General features: G+C 41.0%; 1 protein-coding gene across 1 annotated transcript; it reads right to left on the minus strand.

The window, feature by feature from the left end:
* Nucleotides 1-2,758: 2,758 nt before the first annotated feature.
* Nucleotides 2,759-25,513, minus strand: gls2b (glutaminase 2b (liver, mitochondrial)). Its single transcript, XM_084316782.1, has 18 exons — nt 25,434-25,513; nt 23,532-23,631; nt 18,443-18,558; nt 12,418-12,547; nt 10,009-10,088; nt 9,660-9,823; nt 9,438-9,496; nt 7,344-7,376; nt 7,035-7,093; nt 6,416-6,482; nt 5,719-5,769; nt 5,401-5,577; nt 5,172-5,303; nt 4,877-4,969; nt 4,708-4,769; nt 4,168-4,244; nt 3,879-3,942; nt 2,759-2,915 (listed from the first exon to the last, which is right to left on the minus strand). The coding sequence occupies exons 1-18, from the start codon at nt 25,484-25,486 to the stop codon at nt 2,771-2,773; spliced, it is 1,662 nt and encodes a 553-aa protein (XP_084172908.1). The 5' UTR covers nt 25,487-25,513; the 3' UTR covers nt 2,759-2,770.
* Nucleotides 25,514-26,694: the final 1,181 nt, after the last annotated feature.

Here is a 26,694-nt window from a genome sequence, read left to right on the forward strand (position 1 = left end):
CTTGACCTCACCTTGTGGTGAAAGCTTGGGAAGGAGGAGAGCAGGTGACCACACACCTGCTTATGAAGGTAAGCTGATGAGGGGTGTGGTCAGACTAATACTGGTATTAGAGGTACATTTGTGGAATTTATTCAGTACGCGTGCACGTACGCGAGATAGTGCAGTGTGATGCCAAGCGTCACCTCTAACTAACAGAACTTGGTTATAGTCATAACCTAGCGTTATAGGGCTAATAGCTGCTAACGTTATATCCAATGGCATTTCCGTTTTACAGATGCTACAGAAATAACTCAAACTGCATATGATCGGCACGCTCCCAAAGCAATGTATGCATGAAAGGGGGGGGGGGGGGCGGGGGACGTTGTTTATTATTATTTATTACCAATAACCGTGTTCGTCTAACTAGCCACATAGGCCGATCGCCTGGATGGCTATCAAAACAATGCCCGATCGGGCTGTAATTTACGCGAAAAAGATCTTACCGTGGTCCGGGCTGATCCCCCCGAGCATTTCCCCGTTATCGATCGCCATCTGGTAGATCGATATGTCCATTGGCTGATGATAAATCCCCTTATTGCATGGTGAAATCTGCAATCTGAAACGTAATCCAAGCTACATGCTGCACATCCAGAATCCTGCTACTGAAATCTCCATTGAAAGAAAAAAAAAAGACTGATCCGTTCAGCCACAGGGCACACTGCATTATCGCGATAGCGCCCCTAAGAGGATCTGGCCGGTATTGCACCTTGTCGAATTCATAGAGTAGGGTAAATCTGCAGTGCCGCTCGGCGACCTTGAATAGGTTATTAAAATGGAATAAAAGCAATAACAACTTCCCACGGATATATTTGTGCCTCTGTCCACAACGCATGGACTCGAAACACGGAGATCTCCGTGGCCCGTCCCGAATGTGTTAAAACAGCAGATAGTTTTTAAAGCTAGAAGTTATCAACTGCCATGTCACTTACAAATTTTGTTTAAAGAACGAGAGGTGACGTATAATTTAAGAAGAACACTCTATTTGAAACAGCCTAAAGCTCGAACCACACTTAAAAGTATGTCTGTGTTAAGCCTTAAGGTCCCCCTACAGGAGGACCCTGCTTTTCTTTATCATAAATCAATCAATAGAGACCGTATTAGATCCCCAATTATCATATCATGGGGTGTCATTGGAAAGCCACACTCATTGGCTACAACCCTGTGCAAAGATTTTCGAGATCGCCAAATGATTGACGGAGCTAGAGCCCCGGGAGTCGGGGGTGGTAATGTGTACTTTTGCGTACTTTGGGGCACGCCTCACATATCGGCATGTAACTCGAGAACCGCTGAACGGATTTTGTCACCTGAAAGGGCAATCAACAGGCAACAAATAGGGCTATCTATATATTGTATTAAAAGAAATGCACACCCGAGCCACTAGAGGTCGGCAAAGAATCGTCCACATGTGGGCCCTTGGATGTTAAGAGGTCAATGTTTTTAAATATTTTTTTTTGTAGCCAAGAGTAAAGACCATAACCCTATCAAAAACAGTAGTCAAAGTGTATATTTTCATTTTTACTGATGTTTTATATGTTTTATCGGAAATACAAATTGATCGGAAAATGCTAATTATTGTAAAAACCGCAAGAAATTACTAAATCCAGATTCAACCCTGCCATTGGAAAGAGGAGCATTTTCCCTATCCATAGATGTATGATTTGGCCATAATAAGGTCAAGTTCAAGGTCAAATATGAATTTATAAGTAAAGTCGATTATCATTAATTACTGTATCTACAAATCCTTCTGTTTAATCATCTTCCCGCGGTTCATTTGCTTAGATTTTTTGTACACATGATCTCAATAAGGTGGTGAAGAATGAGCTCAGTGAGCATTTTCTCGTGCCCCGCAGATTTAACATGATCAAAGATGCAAAAATCATAAATCATAATTCATATTCTCCTTTTCTTCATTACAATTTACTCAGCCTAGTAACAGACACAATATTTCTGACACTGGAAATACATACCCCCAGGTCCCTAGATGTTCCTAGATACCAAGAACATGCAAATTGACCTTGCAGAAGTGGAGCAATCTTCCATTTACTTAGGCATGTACCTTTAGGCGAAAACGGTCTACAGATTAACAGGTTAAAGGAGTGAACAATATACCGGATGAAATAAAAAACAGCAGGAGTATTTTTAAGTTTAAAAATATGTTTAAAAACAGGGTTCTAGAATCTTATAGTAAAATTTTACCGACAATCTTTTTTTTTATTTTTATTTCTACCATGAAACTCTGGTATTGCAGATGAATTTTAGATTTTCCTATGTTGGCTTATGTTCTCTTCAGGAACGTTTTTTGTTGATTGTTGATTTATTTTGTTTGTTTGTTATATTTTGAAAACTTTAACTTTTTTGAATTTGTTTTTTGAATTAGGGGTAGGTTGCTCTATAAGCCTTCGGCTTCAAACCTATCCTTTTCGTTTGTTTATTTGTGAAAATGTTCGAAAAATTATTTATTTGTTTGTTTATTTATTTGTAAACATTCGAAATAAAATAATTCATTCATTCATTCAGTCCATTCATTGAAGATGAACGCAATGCGACATCCTTTACTAGGCTCACCCCCCAACAGTTCAGGTGCTGAACTGCTGATCCGAATGTATAGGTAAAAACCATATTATGCGTTTTCATCAATAAATAAATGCCCCAAATTGTTTATGCTCGTGCACTCGCTCGCATGGATTGGGGGCCCTCAAATACATTCTTTCATGGGGCCCAGAATCTCCAGCTACGCCCCTGCCTCCACGGTCTCCAGCTTGGTGGAGTCTTCAGCCTCAGACCGCTGCTTGCAGACCTGCTGGTAGTCCTTCAGCATCTTCACCACCGCGTCGTGGCCAAACTGCATGGCGTCGTCCACCGGCAGGTTGCTCCACCTGCAGGGCGATGGAAGAAGGAGAGGAGGAACAGAGGCGATGGAAGACAGAGAGGAGGAACAGAGGCGATGGAAGACGGAGAGGAGGAACAGAGGCGATGGAAGACAGAGAGGAGGAATAGAGGCGCCAGGTTACGGAGGAAGCAGAGACACTGTATCAACTAGAACCTTTTTCAGATTCCTTTTTTAATTTCCGATTTTATTCATGTGACACGTTGTGACTTGAATTAAAAAGAAACACACCTCTTTTCTATCGTAACGTTATCTGAAATGAAAAAAAAGTTGTGCCATTCCTGATGACTTGTCGTACAGAACTTATAAGTCGCTTTGGATAAAAGCGTCAGCTAAATGACTAAATGTAAAAATGTAAATGTAACGTTTTCAATCCAAGAAAGCAAATTTTCTGAAGAGATGCATTGATAAAAATAATTGCTATAAGTGGTATTCCTTTTTTGTTAGAATAAGTGTTAAATAGCTCTACATTCCGACAGCCATCACTAATATAAAGTGCTTGGTCAGTAACATGGGTATCCCAGTCCCTCCGCTCTGCAGTAAACACAAAATAACTTTTCTGGTATCCCTTCTCACTTTATCCAATCAGGAGGATAAAGTGGGAAGGGGATACCAGAAAATGTATTTCCCGTTTACTGCAGAGCGGAGGGACTAGGAGACCCATGTTACTGACCAAACACTCTATATCAGTGATGGCTGTCATTTTAACACGTAGACCACTCCTTTTAAACAAAATAAATACCACTTACAGCACCTTTAAACAATTCTCTGGATAAAAGTAGTGACTGAAAAAGTAAGCTGTAAAAGGTATTGATCTTGACTGATAGGAGAGTGAGTGAAATTAAATGTTTGGATGGAGTGAAATAAAGCCAAAAGCACATGAAGGGTAACGTTGACTTCGGACTGTCAAAGCCAGAGAGCACCAACATGGAGGTAGAGGCAGAGATCTTACCTGTCCTTCACAAAGGGATTAACTCTACAGGTTTCAGTCAGGAAATGCACCACATCTACGTGACCTGAGAATAAACACGACACATAAATATACTCTATCGTCTCTCATAACCAGACGTATGGCAGATATGGATAATAAAAATGTGAATTGAGCACTCCCTCGTTGGTCATGGTTGTGTTGCATTCCAGTAGGTTGCCTTTGGACTAGTGCTGCTCATTAAGTCATATTTATATAATAAATAAATAAATAAATAAAGGAGCACATTTAATTAGCGCTAATCAAAGCTTACCTTCCGATGCAGCGATATGCAGCGCTGTTCGAGAATCATAGTCCTTCAGATCCATGTTCATTGATGAGAGAGCAAACCTGCAGGACAGGAGGAAGATTCTGATAGGCATCCTTCTGAATGTTTAGCATCTTATGAATGGTTTTAGCTACTTAGGGGGTATGTATTCAAAATATATATGTCTTTGTATTCAAACAAAGACTTATATACTGCACATAGCCCTTTACTATATCTATATCTACATATCCTACTCTTACTAGTTACACTGCTGGCCAGTATGACTATTACCATACTTTATACCTGTATCACTGTACATATTATACTACAACTCTGTACATACATCTGATTCGCACTACACTCAGTCAGTAGTACTAATTTGTATATTTTGTATCCAATTTAATCACCTGTACATTGTATATTGCTGTTGCACTTTACTGCTACATTTGCACTCTGGTTGGATGCCAAACTTCCTTACGTTGTGCTGTACTTGATGTATAATGACAATACATTTTAATCGAATCTAATAAAGACTGATTAATTTACCTTCTGAGGGCTGACACGTCCCCACTGTAGGCAGCAAACATCAGGTTGAAAATAGACTTGTTCTACAAAGACGGGAAGGTGAAACACGTAACACATTTCATATCCAGTCAAGTCACATAAAAACGGTGACAAAGCGGTGTGACGCAACGTACTGAGAAAAATGACTGACCTGGTCATCCCCGTATTGCCTGCGAGGGTCTTCCTTCTTCACAAAGTGCCTCAGGTTGTCATAATTGTGGAAGTTGAACAGTGACACCAGCTCCTAAGAGCAGCAAGAAACGCAGATATTTCAGAGAGACCACTGATGGGACGAGTTGGTCCAAACAAACCTAAATCACGGAATGTTTATTCCTGCATTCTGTTGGGCGTCTCTCGTCTCTAGATCATTTACACCGTTCATCCAATAGCACAAACCCTGGGGCGAGGGGAAGAAAAGGTAGGATGTAAACTCCGGGGCAGCCTACCTGACAGAAGTGGATTCCCCGGACGCTGTTCCCCACCCTGTCCAGTGGAGGAGACCAACACATGACGCCCATGACGTTGGGTATGACCAGCAGTATGGCTCCAGACACCCCTGACTTGGCAGGCAAGCCCACCTAACACCAAGGGGGGGGGGGGTTATTATTGTTTGATAAACAGTGTGATTTATTTCAAGCAGGGAGAGAAGGTAACCACTGATCCACTCTTACTTACATGGAAAGCCAACTGGCCAGAGAAGTCGTACATGCCACAGGAGTGCATGAGACTCAGGGTGTTCCGGACGGCCTCTGCGCTCAGCACGCGCTCGCTCGTGATTGGACAGATCCCGCCGTTGGCCAGAGTGGCGGCCATGATACTTCCTGATTCACAAGTCACCTCGATGGAGCAAAGCTGAGGGGCGAGTAGTTATTGAGATAGAAATTATGTTCTTAAAAACTACACAACAAAGGTATTCAAATGAGGTAAAATCCTGCACATTTGAATGTATTCCATCATCCAATCTCCATCAAATAAAACATGACTACAGTTTACCTGGAAGTAGAAGTCCAGTGCATCTATCATGTCTGCTCCCTCAGGAAAACACTGGGGAATGAAAATATGAACATGACCACAACACTGAAACAAGAGTATGTGTCTTAAAGTTGCACTTCACCAAAAAAACTATGCAGATTTATTTTGCACATAACCGCACACTCTTTTGCAAAACAGTTTTGCACACATTAATTTAATTTGACAGTTATTGAGAGTAAATGAGTTTGAATATGGCCACCAGTGATGTAATTTTGGACACTGAATCCTTGTGTTGCGTCAATTACAGCTCCATGAAATGATGTCGATGAGAAATAGCAATACCTTGTCTATATAGGGACTGCTACCTTATGATTTCATTGAGTTGTAATTAACACAACACAAGAATTCAATGTCCCTGATCACTGGTGGCCATATTCAAACTTGTTTACTCTCAATAACTAAATAATAATCAAACTAAATGAATGTGTGCAAAACTGTATATAGTTTGTGAGAGATTATGTGCAAAATAAATCAGCATTGTTTTGTGGTGAAGTGCCCCTTTTAAGTGTGGTAGAGAAAAGGCATAAAGTACTAAGTATATACATCGATTTCTAAATAGCATGTAATAGAACAACTATATATATATAAAATTGAGAAGATCTATTTGAATCCCCCTCTAGTAGTGGATCTCCGCACTACATGAACCTGTGTAACCGACCTTCTTCTCTTTCATGTAGTATCCAATGGCAAAGTTTCTGTCCCCCGTTTCTTTTTCTGACTGGAACCTGAGACAGAGAGGCTAAATGAGTCAATACTGAAACATCAATAATGCAATGCCCCTAGGACAGCCGGGGCAAACGAGCCAGCACTGCCTCCGCTCTGACGTGGCAAAGAAAAGAAAAGAAAAGATGTACTGCATTTACAAAAAGACACAGGAAACCATAATGACTTAATGATAATAATGACTTGGATTTATATAGCGCTCTTCATGACACCCAGAGCGCTTCACAGAGTTCATTATTCGTTCATACACAGTCATACCGGTGGTGGTAAGCTACAATTGCAGCCAGAGCTGCCCTGAGGCAGACTCACGGAAGCGTGGGGAATAATCATCGCCTACGGCCCCTCCGACCACCACCAACATTCATTCACATGCATACACATTCATACGAGGCAAGTAGGTTAAGTGTCTTGCCCAAGGACACAACGGCGATGGGATGGACATGGGCTTGAGCGGGATTCGAACCACCAACCCTTCGATCATTGGACGACCCGCTCTACCCATGAGCCAAAGCCGCCCCACAACCATGTCTTTATCACTTTCTCAGTGTACTCACGTAGCGTTGCTGAATCCCACATACTCTTGGCCTGCCATCCTCTTCACAAACTCCATAACCTGGGGAACACGAGGACAAAGTCCGATGTCTAGTCGTAGCAAAGACAGTTTCTGGACTAAGTCTTCTAGTTTAGCATTCTAGGGATTGGGGCACATTTTTGTTGACGGGGTAAAAATGCAAGGTAATGTCATACATACATACATACATACATACATACATACATACATACATACATACATACATACATACATACATACATACATACATACATACATACATACATACATACATACATACATACATACTTACATAGTCAAATCGTTCTGCCTTGTTTGAACCTGGCTAGTGACACAATGAAAGAGAAGGAGAGAGTACATGTCAACGTAACACAGGGATGTGACAGAAATCTTACAGTGTTCCTGTGGCAAAGCACTAAATGATTTCACAATGGAAAATGCCTTACATATATATTTGTGATTAGATAAGTTGCGTTATATCATCAGTTGGTACAGCGAGGTGAACGACACACCAATACTGATACCAGTGTCATTCTGATAACAGGCTCAAATGCTCAGTAACAGTGAAGACGGATACCGCAGACACTAAACACCTGAGAACGAGCACAATGACATAATAAAATCAAAAGGTTAGAATTTTATTACATTCAAACTGCGACTGTAAAAATGATGTCCCCCCTACCTTTACCCACAGGTGTGTTTTTAATCTGTTGACAGCTTGTTAGGCTTTGTTTACATTTTTTACACCTGTATTCATTAGAAATAATATTTTTTATTGATGCACACAGTTTAGGCTAGGGTAGGGCTCACAGATGAAGCATTTCAGTGCCGTTGTACATGTCTAAAGTGTATGTGACAAATAAACTTGGACTTTGTTATCATGCAATTGCTATTTTTTTATGTTTTCATTTGGACCTTTTTTTGTTATCTATTGACCATTGGTCAATGAACCACGAGAGTCACAATATGTACAATATTGCATATCAGTTAACCTTATATGTGTCTACCTCATGTTACGCCTCATCTCCAGATACTACACACACAACTACACACTCCCATACATCAAAGAGTCCCATTGGCTCTCCTGGTGCTCACTCTCTCCCGCCCCCAGGGAAGCCCCCCCCCCATCTCCCCCCCCCACCCCCCCCCCACCCCCCCCCCACTTGGTGACAGCAAACCCAGCGATTGAGTAGAACAGGTTTGAAAGGAAACGCTCCACGTGACCAAAGCCTCTGCGGGTCTCTCGTTTCAGGGGGCACACTAACCTACGTCAACTTTGGGTCAGAGACACATGAGGCCACATGAGGTTTTGACGTCACTCTTGTTTATATTTACTTTAGATGTCAAACATGGCAGGGAATGTGTGTCACAGTGTTAGGTGTGGGTCACCGTTTCACTTGACAGTTAAAAACTAGGCATACTAATACAAATAGGGAAGAAAATGAGAAAATAACAGTCACAAACACAGTGGAATATATACTAATTATATAAATGTTTTATGCTTCAGTGACAATAAAAGAAAAATAACAAATTTCTTTCTTTCCTAATCTGATCTACCCAGCCTTTATAGGTTCCTTGAGAAAAGTCAGACCTTTCTAAAGTCTGTACCACATAATAACATAGTTTAAACACCTGCATAAGCACAAGAGGCCTGGCAAATCAGGGTATGAATATCTAGCAGTGACAGACTTTCACAGAGCCGTCTATATTTTAAAGATCCCCTTCACTCAAAAATGTGTCTCTTGGAGGCATGGCTTTGGCTATATTGATTGTCACCCACAGCGCCTCTTCTGGAGAAGGATGTGTAATGACACAAACCAGTCAAACCTCTCATGGTCCAGTATGTGGGATTGATTGATTGAAAATGTTATTAACAGCAGAATGGGTACAATACAGTACAGCTCAATACACACAAGTGTTAAGGGGATGCAGACCAGAGAAAGACTTTCGTCTTGTTTACATCAGGGTCCCCCATTTTCAATTCATCATAACATATATGACATACAGATAGACAGTACTGTTACATCTAGACATTTATGACATACCAGATCTACAAATATATAGTACTGTTTATGAGTACAAAAATAGTCTAAAAAGAGAGTATATACATTTGAGGGAACTCGACACCTTCAGCTTCACCGTACACAGAAAGCAGAGTAGGCACCGACATGTCTGAACAGATAAGCTGCCGACTTCCTGCTAAATATCAATGGGTGCTTTTCAATAGCCATGTTCAGTATTGTATTGTGACAATTTGGTGAAAAAACCATATTCATACAAATAGTTTTAAGTGTTTGAAATACAGCTGTAGGGGAGCTTTAAGGGGTGTATTTTGTGTGCCAATTCAAGAACACACCAGGGTTTGCATGCGTGTGTGTTTGTTTACCTTGATTAGAGAGCTGATGACTATGGCTCCTGCATTCACCATGGGGTTATGGGGCTTGTCTGGGGGTAGGAGAACAAGACGAGTGATTAGGGGCCCAACAAAAACACCAATCAAGGAACAGATTGGAAAAATAGCACCGACTGCGCTTAGGATGTATTTCCTATATGGATCTCGACATGACATCGTCCTGGACAGGATAATGACAACAGCAGCCTTACCCACCTTCTTCATCCAGTGAGAGCTTGTTGAACTTTAGCCCACTGGGCTCCATGCCCACATACCGGTGTACCTTCTCCGTCCCTGCTACATGTATGGCGATGGCGTACTCCAGAGGCTTAACACAGGACTGTAGGCAGAAGGGCTGCTTGGTGTCCCCAATGGAGTGCCTGGAGGAACAGATATACACAGAGAAAGAGGAGACGGAATGGGGGGGGTATTATGTTATATCAGTACCAACAAACAACATCTTCAATCTATTCTGTGGCATGAAGAATAGGGGGTCATCGTCAGAAAGCAGCCAGACTACATAACATAATCATTAACCTACAGTACAGTCCTGTGTTTGGCTTACCTCTGGCCATCCACGGTACACAGAGACACCCCCCACAAATCAGGGCTAAACTTGGCCAGGTGGGGAATGTAGTCTGCTACCTAAAGCCAAATGAAACAAGAGAAGCACATATTCAGTGTCCTGCACATACCCAACAAGAATGAAGGACAATCAGTCATAGGATGAGATACTGCCGTAAAAGAGATATTTGTAGGTACTGTAGGGAAGGGTTCTGTGCATGAGACGAGGCTAATGGATTGGAGGTCGAGTCACCCAATGGGAGGTTGGGGCAGTGTTGCCAGATGAGAAATGTTATTGCAAAATGATTGTTTGCAAGTTATAAACAATAGAACATCATTGGCATAGAGAGGGCAATTGTATCGTACAGAGAGCAAAACCAAATCGTACAGAAGGCAAAATGATTGCACAAATAATATGATAATTATCATACATCTGGCAACATTGTTGTTTAATTTAATTTCAAACCTTTATTTCAACTTGTGAGACCTGAGGTTACCCTAATTTACAGTTACGATGAGCTTACAAAACACAGTTATCAGTAGATTCATACATATAGGCACAACAAATAAGAATAACAATAAAAATCTGTTGATACAATTACAAGTTGACAGTGGTCGGAGGTCATACTTTAAAATGTTTACTTCAGAGTCAGTTGGAGGCCATTTCAGGTGTTGGAAGCATCAAAGGAAAAAGCAGCTTAACGAGTTCAGAGCAAAGAACCAGTCAGTTATTTGAATGAGTAGAGTAGGTTCCAAGATTCCATTCCAACAGTGTTGTGATGTAACGGGGAGGCTTACCAATAAGGGCTTTAAAAATAAACAAATACCAATGATAGCTATGCCTTCCAACCAGAGAAGGCTATCCAACCTTTTCATAAAGGACAGTGGTGGGTATCATACCTGTCACCAGTAATACATCTACATACAGAGGGCAGAATGATAAGACTATAAATCACATCGCCATAGTCCAAAAATGATAAGAAATCAGCTTCAACGGTCCAGCCTCTTTCTACTAATCACAGGGAAGCTGGATCTATTTCTGTACAGGAAGCCACTTCTGTTGCAGCTTAGAAGCAAGAACATTCACATGGAACTAAAATAAAAAGATTTGTCATCGATATTTATACTCAGTGACTCCCTCAATGTTAAATCCACTTAGATAGATATATGTACTTATAATCAACATTTCTGGCACATAAATGTAATTTTACTAGCATTGAGGACTAATTTAAGATTGATAAGTTTCCTGAAGAACATTAAAAGAAAGCTGCAAGTTCGTAATGGCCAACTGAACAGTGTCAGCGATACAGTACACAATAGTATCGTCCGCATACAGATGGTCATGACAGTCATTCAAAGAAGAAACAATATCATTAATATTAATAGTGAAAAGGACAGGACCCAACAAAAGGACAGGACCCAACAATCTTGTTAACACAAGGTCAACGGTACAATGAAATGTGTTGGATGAGAGAACAGTATACAACTTCACTGTTTACTGCATACAACAGTAAAAAGTATCCTGGAGCCTGTGGTACGTGCAGCCCTGCTCCTGTATCGTCTGCCAGACGGTAACAGGGAGAACAGTCTGTTCTCTTCCGCAGGCACCGCTGATGAAAGATATCCTGAATGGCGCATACTCAAAAGAAAACCAGGAAGTGGAGCTACAACACTTGTTTTTCTGAAAATAATTTCATGGGCCATGTCTGAAAAGTCCTCAGTACCTAGACCTTCAGACAGAAGCTACTAACCCTACTACCCTCAGTACCTAGACCTCAGACAGAAGCTACTAACCCTACTACCCTCAGTACCTACACCATCAGACAGAAGCTACTAACCCTACTACCCTCAGTACCTACACCATCAGACAGAAGCTACTAACCCTACTACCCTCAGTACCTACACCATCAGACAGAAGCTACTACCCATACTACCCTCAGTACCTACACCTTCAGACAGAAGCTACTAACCCTACTACCCTCAGTACCTACACCATAAGACAGAAGCTACTAACACTACTACCCTCAGTACCTACACCATCAGACAGAAGCTACTAACCCTACTACCTTCAGTACCTACACCATCAGACAGAAGCTACAACCCCTACTACCCCTCAGTACCTACACAAATCAGACAGATTTGGGGAGCAAAGTATAAATCCAAATTCTGCAAGTAGCCATGCTCAATAAAACAGAAGACTTTTCCGACCATTTTAGGGGTACCAAAAAGATACCTACTCAACCAAGCTAAGCTACTGAACCTCCATACTGAAAAGGCTACATTTTGGGGGGTTTCAGACATGGCAATGGTCTGCCCTTTAAATGGTTAATTGTGTGTGTGTTGTACCTCACAAAGGGAAATAGCAGGAAGGGAGAGAGCAGGAACAGTGAGAGAGGAAAGAGCCACTTACATGTCCATCCTTTTGTTTTGCAACAGTGTCGTAGATTTTGTTGATTTTCTGTACAAAAGCATCAAACTCAGGGATGATAAATTTCTTTCTGAAGGCCTGGATCAGCAGGACCATATTTCCACCAAAACACCTGAGAATAAGACCGCAAAACATCCATTATCACCCACTGAGGCAGAGGGTGATATTAACCCTTCAAAAGAATACACATGTTTGTGATATTTAAAGCAATAATACTTTACATATTATGAATGTATATGTATAATGTATAATAGAATGTATAATAAATTCTTTACACAATGCGAATATGGGTATGATAGTGATGTGGCTAGGTACGTATGTGCCAGGCACTTCAACCAACTGTTGTTGTTGGCATTGCATTACGTGCATCTGTGTAAGTGGGAGCATTTGCCTACTTTCCCCGCATGTGACAGTGAGGAGCAGCTGCTATAAGCCATCAGTCTGACAAGGGTGCATTACCCCACGACATGGATTGGACATGTGTATGCCGACATATCCTATATAACACCAACTGCCAAATACCCTGCTAAAGCATTGTATTCTTAAACGTGATAGTTAACACACTCTGTCATAATGAAAGAGGGACACAGAGTGTACACATGTGAAAGAGCAAGGAGGAGAAAGGAGGAGAGGCCAAGCGAGGCAGACACAGAGAGAGTGAGAGAAAAAGGAACGCACTTCAAATCCTTCGTTAATACAGACCGTGCGGAGAGGTCAAGACTAAAAATAGTCTTGTCTCATCACTGCAGCTGGGGGTAAATGGAGAATGAAACGAGTGAGTGTGAGAGACAGAGAGGCGCAACATAAGTACCTGGCCGGCTGCCTGAGAACCACTGATTTGTTTTCTCTCTTCCAATGTCTCCATTATTCTATCGCATTCAATTGGTAAAAGAATATTCTCGTAAAAGTTATCTTGTTCGTTATTGTCACATATTTTCTCCTTTTAGATTAGATTCAAATGTATTGTCATTATACAGCACAAAAAATAAAAAATAAGTTTGGCATCTAACCAGAATGCAAATGTAACAGTGTAAAGTGCAATAGTAATATACAATGTACAGGTGATTCAACTGGGTATAAAATATATCAATTAGAACTACTGAGTATAGTGCTAATCAGATGTATGTACAGAGACTAGTATTACTATGTACAATGATACATGTATAAAGACAGTATGGTAGTAGTCGTACTGGCCAACAGTGTAACTAGTAAGAGTAGGTAGGGGATATATATAGTATCTAAAATGATGTAAGAGGATTATATGTGCAGGTATGACAGATGTATATACTGACATTATTTTATTTGGTGATGGTCCAGTTAAGCATTTTGTTTTAAATGTTTATATATATATAAATATATATATAAATAGTATTTTTGTGATTTGTTTATTATTATTTATTTTCATTAGCTAATTACATTAATCATTCAATCAATACATTTTAATAGAGAATGTAAAGTCATGACTACCCTGTGCCCCGTACAGTACTCATTTGTACAGACCTGTATTAACAGAGATCCAGAAAATCACATTATAAAAAATATATTTATGATTTGCATTTGATTTGCATCTCGCTTTAATAAAGTACTCCTAAAACTTGTTACCTGTATAAAAGACACCTCTCCACAGAATCAATCAATCAGACTCCAACCTCTCCACCATGGGCAAGCCCAAAGAGCTGTCAGGGACAAGATTGTAGAGTTGCACAAGGCTAGAATGGGCTACAAGACCATCGGCAAGCAGCTTGGTGAGAAGGAGACAACTGTTGGTCATTTAGTTTCTTCCATTTTTTATAATCACACCATCAATCGCCCTCGGTCTGGGGCTCGTGGGGTATCGATCTGATTGATTGATTGATTGATTGAAAACGTTATTAACAGATTGCAGAATGGGTACAGTACAGTACAGCTCAATACATACAATTGTTAAGGGGATGCAGACCAGAGAAAGACTTCCGTCTTGTTTACATCAGGGTCCCCCATTTTCAATTTCAATTTCATTTTCAATTCATCGTAACATATATGACATACATGACATACAGATAGATCACCAAGAAAACCATTGGTAACACACTACGCCGTAATGGATTAAAATCCTGCAGCGCCCGCAAGGTCCCCCTGCTCAAGAAGGCATGTGTACAGGCCCGTCTGAAGTTTGCCAATGAGCACCTGGATGATTCAGAGGCTTGATCTGTTCAGATGAGACCAAAATAGAGCTCTTTGGCATCAACTCAACTCACTGTGTTTTGAGGAAGAGAAATGCTGACTATGACCCCAAGAACACCATCCCCACCATCAACATAGTGGAAACCATGGAAACGTGGAAACATTATGCTTTGGGGGTGTTTCTCTGCTAAAGGGACAGGACGACCGCATCGAGGTGGAGGATGGACGGGGCCATGCACCGTGAAATATTGGGTGACAACCTCCTTCCCTCAGCCAGGACACTGAAGATGGGTCATCAGTCTCCACACCTTAATCCCATAGGAAATCTGTGGAGGGAGCTGAAGCTTCGAGTTGCCAAGCGACAGCCTCGAAACCTTAAGGATTTGGAGAGGATCTGCAAAGAGGAGTGGACCAAAATCCCTCCTGAGATGTGCACAAACCAGGTGACAAACTACAAGAAACGTCTAACCTCTGTGCTTGCCAGCAAGGGTTTTCCCACCAAGTATTAACTCATGTTTTGCTAGGGGATCCAATACTTATTTCATTCAATCAAATGCAAATACATTTATATCTTTTATATAGTGTGATTTTTTTAATATATTCTTTTATATTCCGTCTCACAACCAGTGATGCGTTGCTCATGGGACGAGGTTGCACGTTTTGTGAGCAGAAGCGCGTGCACACAGGAATGCGCTGCACTCGACTGATGCGCCAACTCGCAGTACCCACCTGGCTACTTTGCATATCAATAGCGCCGGTCGTCAGGTGTTACATTCCATTCGTAGAGGCAATTAGGCACTGTTTTTAGTCTGTCCTTATGCGAGGGAACATTTATGAGCATGCGCGGGAGCGCGCGTGCACGTGGCGTCATTAGCGTGCGTGCAACCAGTGTCGTAACACTGCTCACAACTGTTAAAATAAACCTACCATTGAAACGATAGACCATTTATTTCTTTGTCAGTGGGCAAACCTACAAAATCGACAATGGATCAAATAATTACGTCCGTAATATTAAATGTCCAGGTAGGGAAATGACGAAATATCCTGCACCATAGGGAAGACTGAAGGCCTTAAAACAGACCAGACTGAAGGGCCACGCCTTAACACTTTGAGTGCCAACGACGAGATTTTTCGTTAGTTCATGCCAACCGTTGAGTGCCAGAGAGACGAGAGATCTCGTTTTTGATCGTTATTTTTTTTATTATCGATTTCCATTCATTGTTCATCAATCTAGCCTCACGTTACCAGTGGGGATCTGTCTGAACTCAAACAGGGAAAATACCACCCCCTATCGTCTCTCCGGATGGTACTGTACCCCTTTGGATTGGATTGAATGAAACGCATGGAGGAAAAAAAGTCCTGCTTCCACATTTTACTTGTCAGACAAGTAACCGGAGACGATCCAAGTAATCGCCCACCACCAGAACAGCGGAAAATGTGTGTTTCCAGTATCCAGCGTTGGATCAATAAACGCGATTGATATTTGGAATGGCGATCAGGAATTGGAATAATCTTTTTGGAGAACATCTGATCTGAGGTAAGGAATCTATTTTACCAGTCTTGCGATAATCAGAGCTATTGTCACCTATATATCAGCGTGTGCCATATGTGTGTATGTGTGTGTCTGTGTGTGTGTGTGTGCGATCAGGAAATAAGATAATTTTTCAGCCCGCTTCTATAGCGTGCATAAGTACACATATACTATCGATAATCTAGCGTTTATTTGAAAACGATTCATAAATAGGCCGAAAAATTACAACGTGTTTTGTGTATTCCAGTAGAGGGCGATTATCACAGAATCTTCTGAAATTTTCTGAAACTTTCAAGAAACGAGCGTTTTTCAAAATGGTATAAAACGGAAATGAACCGATTAAAAAACAATCCGTTTCGACAATGTTGACTGCAAACAAGTCATTGATAAGCGACGGCCATATTAGACACATAGCCATAATTTAAGATATAGTTTATGCGTTCGCAAATATGAGAGCTCTGTCATTGAAGTGGGTGGTGGCACGCAACGGGGTTCCGGGGTACTGTTAAAACAGACCAGACTAAAGGGCCTTAAAACAGACCACACTTCACTTTTCACAATGGCACGAACGCTCAATGGTGACCAGTGTTGGAAAGTAATTGCTTGACATAACTCGACAGGCCATATACAATAGTGATCAAAAAGAGCAGTGTCTGCTTCCCCCCCCCCGAAATAGCCGGGTACTTGCTGCCTCGCTTGCTTGGTAAAAGTTAAAAGTAGTTCAACTTTGGCCCACAAAATAGCTCGACACACCTATCAGTATGCTCACAATGTGGGAGCAGCTGAGAGGATTTGGGCTGATGAGCAATGTATGCTAGATTGATTGAACTTCCCAAGGGTGCTGTTATTGTAAACCAGCAACTGAAAACACGCAGGGCCCAAGCCATGAGCATAGTGTGGTTTTGTGTAGGCTCAGTTAGTTACGTTTTAGTATTTTCTATGTCTTGTAAAACTTTTTTTTTTATAAATGTTTCTTTTAAAAACAAAACATCCACTGTATGTTGCTATTCATCTCTCACTGCTGTCAAATAAAATCACCTGGTTACTGGTGGAAGCTGACTGCTTGGTCACCTTTAGCAACAGGTCTTTTGAGGGGGCCGACGGCACCAGAAACAGAAAGTGGGATTTGAACCTATGGTGAGGATGGTATCACAGTGTTTAACGCCTGGCTCACCCACCCCTGTTTTCGGAGTATACCCTTTTGCTCTCAGGATGGCTGTTTTAAATACCAGAATTAAAACATTAACCCTTTCACTACGACACTACAGAAGGTTAACCCTTTACTATCACACTGTGTAGTGTGGTAGTGAAAGGGTTAACCTTCTGTGTTGTCGCAGTGAAAGGGTTAACCGTTTGGTAGTGTGGCAGTGAAAGGGTTAAGAAGCATGACACCCTTCATCCCCAGGAGAATTCAATTACTGAAGGAGTCTGAACACTCTGCATTCTAGTACTACTATTCTGTGAACGTTCTTACTTTGTTAGGATTTGATGCTGCTATTGTTGTATTACAGCGATTGATTTCGGCGACTTGCATTTTCTTTAAAACCTCTTTAGCCCGATCGGTCCGTCGGTGGACCGCAAATGACATCACGTCATAAATCCATCTCTACAGACTGTATGAATTAATGTTGCGTTTTCTTTTCAAATGTAGCCAAGAGTAAAGACCCTAACCCTGTCAAAACAGCAGTCATAGTGCATATTTTCAGCAATACGTTTGTTTACCAATAGGTTAAAGTGTGAAACTAGCGAATATCGACGGAAAGAAATGCTCGCCGCCATGTACACGTGATCTCAAGAAGGTGCTGAACGAGCTCATTGGCAGTTTTTCATTTTGAGCATGGTGTTATTCACCGTCAAAATGAAAAAAAAGGATATATATATAATTGATATTCTCCTTTGGTTCATTACAATTTACTCAAGCCTAGTAACAGACACAATATTTCTGACACTGGGAATACATTCCCTGAGATCCATAGATGTCCCTAGATATCAAGAACATGCAAATAGACATTGTAGAAGTGGAGCAATCTTCCATTTACTTAGGTATGTATTTTTAGGCCGATTTTCAGAAAATAGGGCTAGGGCTCAAGCGGTTAAGGATGCACAGATATGAAAATGCTGGCCGATACCGATATATGAAAAAAATCACAATCAGTCGATATCAATATAGTCACCAATATATATCACACATCCCTACTGTAGGTTTCTTCTTGATATTTGTACTAATTTTGTAGAAAACATATACCCAACAAAGGTCCATCCATCCTTTTGGCTCAGAACCAGTTAGGCCATGGTTCTGCACTGGGAGCTCACCTGTGGAAGAGGTCTCGGTCCATCATCATCTCGGAATCCTTCACTTCCTGCCGCAGCTTCTGCATGCACTCCTTTAGACGGGGGTCGTTCGTATGGAGACCAGTTTTCCGCAGGGCCTGCATCAAGGACCAGACCACATGATGTCATTGGATCATACCTAATATTATAACCAACCAACACTGTGATATCTTTTTACATAATACATTTGTTTTTACTACAAAAATAATAATAGCCAAAATAGCCCATTCATTGAATAACACAAAGAAAATACAGTATTAAGGACTCATGTTGTTCCTGTCTTTTTCTAAACCAGGACTTCCTCACACCAATGAAGAAAGTGTCCATCCATTAGGGGTGGGATTCACCAGAGTCCCCACGTTACGGTATTACCATATCCCGAATTTCCCCAAGGGGATCAATAATGGAATATCTTATCTTATTATCACTATACTAGAGTCACAATATTGTAATATCACAATATTGCAATATATTACCTTATTTCAACTGCAAACGATGTCCCCAACGGAAAACTTTGTTAACATTTGCAATAGAAATATATATACATCAGCTCTGGCTGCAATTGTAGCTTACCACCACCGGTATGACTGTGTATGAACGAATAATGGACTCTGTAAGCGCTCTAGGGTCACTGGGGTGTCACGAAGAGCGCTATATAAATCCAATCCATTATTATTATTATTATTATTATTATCATCTGTTTTATCTAATAAGATAACGTTTTCAGTCTGTTCACCTCATTCAAATATTTTTCATTGCAATGAAATGCGATTGTCAAACTAAAAAGTAACTTTTAAAAATAGATACTTGGTGTCACTGTATCGTAGGGCTGGGCGATATGGCCTAAAAATTTTCTGAGATTTTTTCACACCACATCCGATTTACGATTTTAATCGTAAATATTTATTTATTTATTTTAACATATTCGCGGCCATTCGATTTCCCCATCTAGCTCTAGCTGGGCCAGGTTTCCATTACAGTTTCACTGTGCGTCACCTTGTTTGTAGAGCTAAATCTATATTTTATATTATAGCTATGGATACAATACCATGGTCATTTGACAGTAACTATCTTCCGTTCAAGATGCAAAAAAGAATAATAATATTTTCATAAATACGTTCACGCGTTATCCTGTGGTGAATATAAGTATAATTTCGGAATGATCCGGGCTAATTCCTGGGAGGCTGGTTATAGGGCGCAACGTGAATTCTACTAAAACCATTGGCGTTTCGTCCCTGGACACGCTACTATTTCCAAATCAAATGTATATGATAGGTATCAGGGCTGTACGCTAAGCTTTTTCACTAGGGGCACACTTGCCCCTAAATGAGAAATTTAGGGGCAAAGAATATTTTTTAGGGGCAAATTTTTAAATAACTATTTTACCATTATAGTAGGGCTGGGCGATATGGCCTCTAAATGATATTGTGATATGTTTTGGTCATATCACGATACATATCGCGATATTTTGACATTTCCTCTAAAGCACTTAAAAATGCTTGATTTAACCCTTTGATGCATACAGTCACGCCAATATGATGATTATAATAAGTCCCTGCAACATATGTTTGCATTATTAAACCATGAAGATGCTTTAAAAAATAATTTAATGAAAATGTACTAAGAGTAGTCTACTGACACACTAATACATTTTTTTATTTACATCTAAGACCATTTATATAAAAACTCTTGGGTGCCTTTTTTTTGCACAGTGTTTTCTATCCACTTTAGCCAAACACACACATATATATATATATACACACACTACTGTGAGAAAATAATAATCACACACAACGGGATAATGGCTTATAGCAGACTTAATGATTTTAGAATATTTCAGATAATGAAATTAAATGTTTATATCATCAACTATCCAGTTAGTATTTATACTGTCTGTAACGTTTGGCTACTTTAAATCATTGAATGTAGAGAGAGAGCGAGAGAGAGAGAGAGGGGGCGAGAACGAACGAGAGAGCCAGCCCCCCCCCCCCCCTCTGGTTTTGTTCTAGGTTCGCGTTTTGATCGTCTAAGCTGCCGTAGGTGATGACGTCACACTCGAATGTAAACAGGAAGAGTCTAACACACGGAGATGGAAAGTGGATGATATACAGAAACGAATAACCAATAAATGTGAAGTTATGTTTAAACTTCTGTTGTCAAGCGTTGTCAATATAACCCACCCCCTTTCCTCACAAATGGAACTAGTGTTGTGGAGTCCGCTTTAACCGCTTTTCCGCCGTCCCTGCTACACTCGGGATCACTACACTAACGTTAGCCTAGCCCTCGTTGCATCACAGTCACGAAATGGGCTAACGTTAGCCTATAGCTCCGCCGTCCTGCTACAGTAGGGACCACTACACTAACGTTAGCCTATAGCTCCGCCGTCCTGCTACAGTCGGGACCACTACACTAACGTTAGCCTATAGCTCCGCCGTCCTGCTACAGTCGGGACCACTACACTAACGTTAGCCTATAGCTCCGCCGTCCTGCTACAGTCGGGACCACTACACTAACGTTAGCCTATAGCTCCGCCGTCCTGCTACAGTCGGGACCACTACACTAACGTTAGCCTATAGCTCCGCCGTCCTGCTACAGTCGGGACCACTACACTAACGTTAGCCTATAGCTCCGCCGTCCTGCTACAGTCGGGACCACTACACTAACGTTAGCCTATAGCTCCGCCGTCCTGCTACAGTCGGGACCACTACACTAACGTTAGCCTATAGCTCCGCCGTCCTGCTACAGTCGGGACCACTACACCAACGTTAGCCTATAGCTCCGCCGTCCTGCTACAGTCGGGACCACTACACTAACGTTAGCCTATAGCTCAAATATGAAGCAATACTACTAACTTTACTTTTCTTCATAGCTAAATCAGTCAGCCAGTCTATCAGAGTGAGTGCTCAGTCGATTTTCCCCGCTGATCATACCTGAGTGCTCAGCTCGCGTGAGTGGCGTCATCACACGCCTTGGATAATTTAGGAGTCAAATGCGAATGCAAGGGTTGAAATCACTACTCGCAAGCCCACCCCCAAATATTATTTACCAATCGCAACGACCAAATTAAGGGGCAATTTGCGATCATCTCGTCGCAGTGTACAGCCCTGGGTATTATGTTTCATCATGAATGCATGAAAAGGGGGGGGGGGGGGTCGTTTCTGATTATTTGATTGCCAGTAACGGCATTTGTTATTACCACAACACACGCCGATCAGGGGGATGGGTATGAAAACCTTGCACGATCAAGCTGAAATTGACATCAGATAGACCTTACCTGTGGTCGGTGGTATTCTAAAAACAATATTCCAATTGTTTGATCGCCATCTGGTCCATCGTATGTCCATTTGGTCCACGACATAACCCACCACAACATATGGATCGGGGGTCCCGAAAACGATTCAATGCGATCGGGTGAAGCCCTAGGTTTCCCATTACTAGAAAAGTGCGGCCGGAGACATTTGAGTGTAGCACCCGGTCTGTCCATGTTTCCGGGTTCCCGTTTTGCGCTCTGATTGGCCAGGTCATGTGACATGTGCGCCAATCGTGGGACGGCAAGTTCTGCGCCTATTTCCGGGTCGAACAGCCTGCAAACTACCTAACGCCTAGTTTATCACTGGTTAAGCTTAGGCGACTCTTTCGAAGTTGGTTAAGGTTAGAGTTTGGAATCAGGGCAGGCGTTCTATCGCCATGCTCTAACAAACTCTAACCTTAACCAACTTCGAAAGAGCGCCTAAGCTTAACCAGTGTAGAAACTTGCGGTCCCACGATTGGGCGTACATGTCACATGACCTGGCCAATCAGCGATGCGGAAACACGAACGCGTTGGAGAAAGGCTTCACGCGGTCTGGAACAGGGTTTACTGCACTCTCGATACTGCCTACTAGCAGGATCTGGCCGGTACTGCACATTCCTTCCCACCCAGTATGCCTTTTAACGGCAACACACAGGTCCTTGACATTGAATAATATATTCAAATCGAAAAAAAGGGAAAACTATCCAAAAACATATATATACGTTTTTGCCCGTTAACCGTTGGCGCCCAATAACGTATATATATACGACGTGGTTGCAACTCACTGCAGCACCCAATTTAGAACACCTAAACACACTTTATATTTATTGGTAAAGAATTTGCACCATAACTCATTACACCTTACTGTAAATTGTACCTAAATTGTACCTCATCCCATTTCTGCTTTGTACTGTATAGTATATTGTATTGTAACTCAGGTACTTCTACTCTGCATTGTACATTGTATATATGTATATACTGAACACTTTTGTCTACGTACTTGACTTCTATTTTATACTTGCTATACTTATTTTGTCTAGCACAGTCTCTGGAGCGTAACAGAAAGAAGCATTTTGTATAAAAGTATTCTGTACTTCTGTATGACAACTAATAAAGAAACTTGAACTTGAAACTTGGTTAGCCCTGAAAGTATTAAAAACTAGAAACGCCAAGGTTTGTTTTTATTTTACACAAAAAAATGATCTAATTATCAAACCAAGATGAATTTCCCTATTGGGATTGAAGTGCAAACCTAACTGATGAATGTCCCTATTGGGATTAATAGTGCAATAACTTGCTTTTTCACTTTTTGTAAAATAAAAGGTGACTCTTGAAAAAGAAATATATATATATATATATATATATATATATATATATATATATATATATATATATATATATATATTTGAAAATCGATAAAAAAATTTAAAGATCGTCCTAAATCATGAATTTGAATTCATCGATAAAATCGATTAATCGCCCAGCCCTACTGTATGGATATAATATCGGCACGCAAAATATTGCAATATATTGCTGTATGATTTTTTTTCCCCCACCCCTGCCATCCATGCAGAATCACTGGGTCTCACATGACTAATTGCACTCAGCAAAAATTTAAATATAGCTCAAGTGGTGATAGCTTGTACAGAGGGAAACCTGCCAAGTGTCTCATAACTTGATAACTCCAGTTATCAGCATGTGCTTTTATCAGCAATAGGAAGGAGAGACAGAGAGAGGGGGGGGGGGCACATATTTGTATGTGTTCCTGTTGCCACTTACTGAGATGAAGTGGGAGATGGGGACCTGCTCACGCCCCTCTGTGATGGTGGAGAAGAGCATGTCTTCTACTCCAGAGCAAAGACTCTTTGTGCGCACACTCCTGTTTCAAAGTGCAGTATTACAAAATGATGAAAGCTCTTGAAACAGAGCAGCACATTATCCCCTTTCAATAGAAATAACAGAAAATACAAGTTCTAAAAGTGGGAATTCCAGGGGCCTTAATTCCTTGGGATAAGGATGAAGGTTTTCACGTACTGGTTCAGAATTGATGCCACTTACGATAAAATTAAGGTTCAAGGGATGGAAATGTTAAGCTAAGTCAAGCTCTCATAATCAATCACAGTATGCATTGAGCCACCACTTAAATTGATGAATATTTGTCATGAACTGGGAGGCAAAGCACTTATACCAGTAGTGTTTTGGTTTTGCAGCAAATGTTAGCATCACGCTAGTAGAGGTGTGTTGGGGACATGAAGCATTCCAAAATCTGTGATAATCAGCCTATTCATGCTCTGTGCCCCCAATGACCTCCACCAGCCTACTGTACATCACAAACCAAAACATTAGTGATTTTGGATGAAAGGACTCACAGTTTGTGACAAATTATAGGCTTAGAAATGTGGTGTACTATCCCTTTAAAAGGTAGAATCCGTCTTGCCATGTCATGTTAGAGATAAAGCTTTATCGAAAGCCAAATCTACTGTTGATCCCTGATCATTACTCAGTCCTCTTCATCTCTGGTAAAGTCCCAAATGTGGAAAGCTGCTCACATTGTTTCATTACATAAAGGTGCTGATTCCAGTGACTTATAATTATCCAATTATCTAATATCAAAATGATGCTGCTAATGATTCTGCCAAAATCCTAGAATCATTAGTTACTTCTCAGTTACGGGCCTTCCTGGATGCTTACAACGTTTTACAACCACAGCAATCAGGGTTTAGACCAGGGCATAGTACAGTTACAGTGGCAACACTTTATCATTTAATATTGTAAACTATCTTGATAACCGGCGGCACTGTGCTGCACTGATCAAATGTATCATATTGATTTATCAAAAGCATTGACACTGTTGACCATGATATTTTGATAATTAGCTATCTTCCATAGGTTTGGATGAGCTTTCTGTAAACTGGTTTTATGATCATCTATCAGGGAGAACTCAAGCTCTTGTTGCTGATGGTATCAAAATAAGCTCTCTTGAAATTAGTCAAGTAAAGGGTATATTCTGAATCTGGGTCCATAATCCATTGCATTTTACATTTCTCACTCCCCATTGTGTTTTGTATGAAAGTGAGATGGTCTTCTTTAACAAGGGATATGCATTGCATTTTATTTATCTATGGCTCTGCTTATGAAACGTCCCAATAATGTGTTGTTGATGTCTGACAGACTCGTTGATTGTTGTTTGTCCAATATGTGTTATATGTCTATTGTAGACAGGTTGCTCTTGGAAAAGAGACCTCTGTCTCAAGAGATTCAACTGTTTAAATAAAGGACACGTAAAAATTAAATTAAATGCGACCCCAACCCAAGAGTGACCTTTAGACAAAATAGCCCCACTTGCTAATGCACTTTATTTATATCTGTATTGATCTGATCGATGTGTGGGTTGGAGTTGAGTAACTTATTATGCTGTGCATTTCTTCAGACATCTCTTGGCAGAGCCCGATGTGTGGACAGCACAGCAGCAACCTCTGCCCTATACCCACCTCAACTCCAACCCAGTTAGACAAAAACTAAAATGTAAACGAAGTACCAAGAAGGGCTCTTTTGCCGAGAGGTCACTGTTTGATGGCATTATAGATTCTAACGTTAATAAGGAGCCACTTTACAAGCAGCATGGCAACAGACTGCAGGCAGCACTCCAGTTGAGACTTAACTTAAGCCGGGGAAACTCACGATTTGAGATGAAGGTGGTCCATGTCTGCTGCAGGAGGTGCATGGTAGCGCATTGTTGACTTTGTGTGTAGTAGACACTGTTGTACACGTGCCGGGTGAATATTGTTACAACCCGCCAAGACGCAAGTCAAAGCCTTCTTCGTTGCATCTTTGAAGAACAATTCCACAGCTGCAGAGTTTGTCACACCACGCAACACTTTCAAACAGTGCATGGTTGCATCTCAGTCTCACAGCGAAGATCCTTGGATATTTTCCGCTATCTTCCTATACTTTCTGTATGATCACGCAGGCTACTTCTGCGACGTGCTCTAGCAGCCGCTGATCAGTCCGTGCCTTCCTCTATAACTGACTGCAATAGTATGAAGCTGCAGAGCCGCAGAGCCAGCGGCGCTCTCAGGGCCGCCTGTGAAAGTGTGGGTGATGCCTGTGCACCGCGGGGCGTCAGTCACTGTCTGAGTAGTTAATTAATATACATAATTATGTACAGTTTCATAATAATGTACTTATATGCAGCACAGGTAAGGTAAACAATGGAGATATCGAGATATCTAAGTTATTGAATTTGTACCCTTTTAGTGGGGGGAGTGGGATTGTGGCAGGGAGTAGGATTTTGGCACAACACTGTCCAACAGGAGAGGGTCTGTATTGTCTCTGTATTGTCTCTTTCCACACCAAAACGGTAGGCAAGGCACCTTGGTTGGTTGAGAAATGCAGGCTGCAATCTATGTTGTTTAGTCTATCTGTTAATCAGTACTGTTCAGTACTGTTTCAAGATGCACAATGAGCTCTTTCTGAGTGCATTGTTGAATAGATACACAAATGTTCTAGAATGTTTGATTATGACATCATACTGTGACATCACAACGGAACATGTTTGAGTCCCATTTGAATAATATAAATAATATGTTTGGTAAGGCTGTCCCCGAAGCCTGTTTTTGGGATTCAAACTTCGTCAGGGTTCTTCGAAGACATTCGAACCTTCGTTTTTAATTAAAACAATTCTTTTTAAATTATAATATTTTTTTATATCCTCAAACTAAATCCTCAATTTGAATAAAGTGATTTAAACTTCCTCAGGGTTTTTCGAACGGACGTTCGAACCTTCGTTTTTAATTAAAACATTTAAATTAAAAAAATAGACAATTAGAAAATAGACAAAAAATAAACAATTCCGCACGGGGAAATTGTGAAAGTGTGGGTGATGCCTGTGCACCGCCGGCCAACGGGAGAGGGTCTGTATTGTCTCTATGACAAACGGTTC

Source organism: Notolepis coatsorum (assembly GCF_963971535.1).
Source record: "Notolepis coatsorum genome assembly, chromosome: 6".
NCBI classification, from domain to species: Eukaryota; Metazoa; Chordata; class Actinopteri; order Aulopiformes; family Paralepididae; genus Notolepis; species Notolepis coatsorum.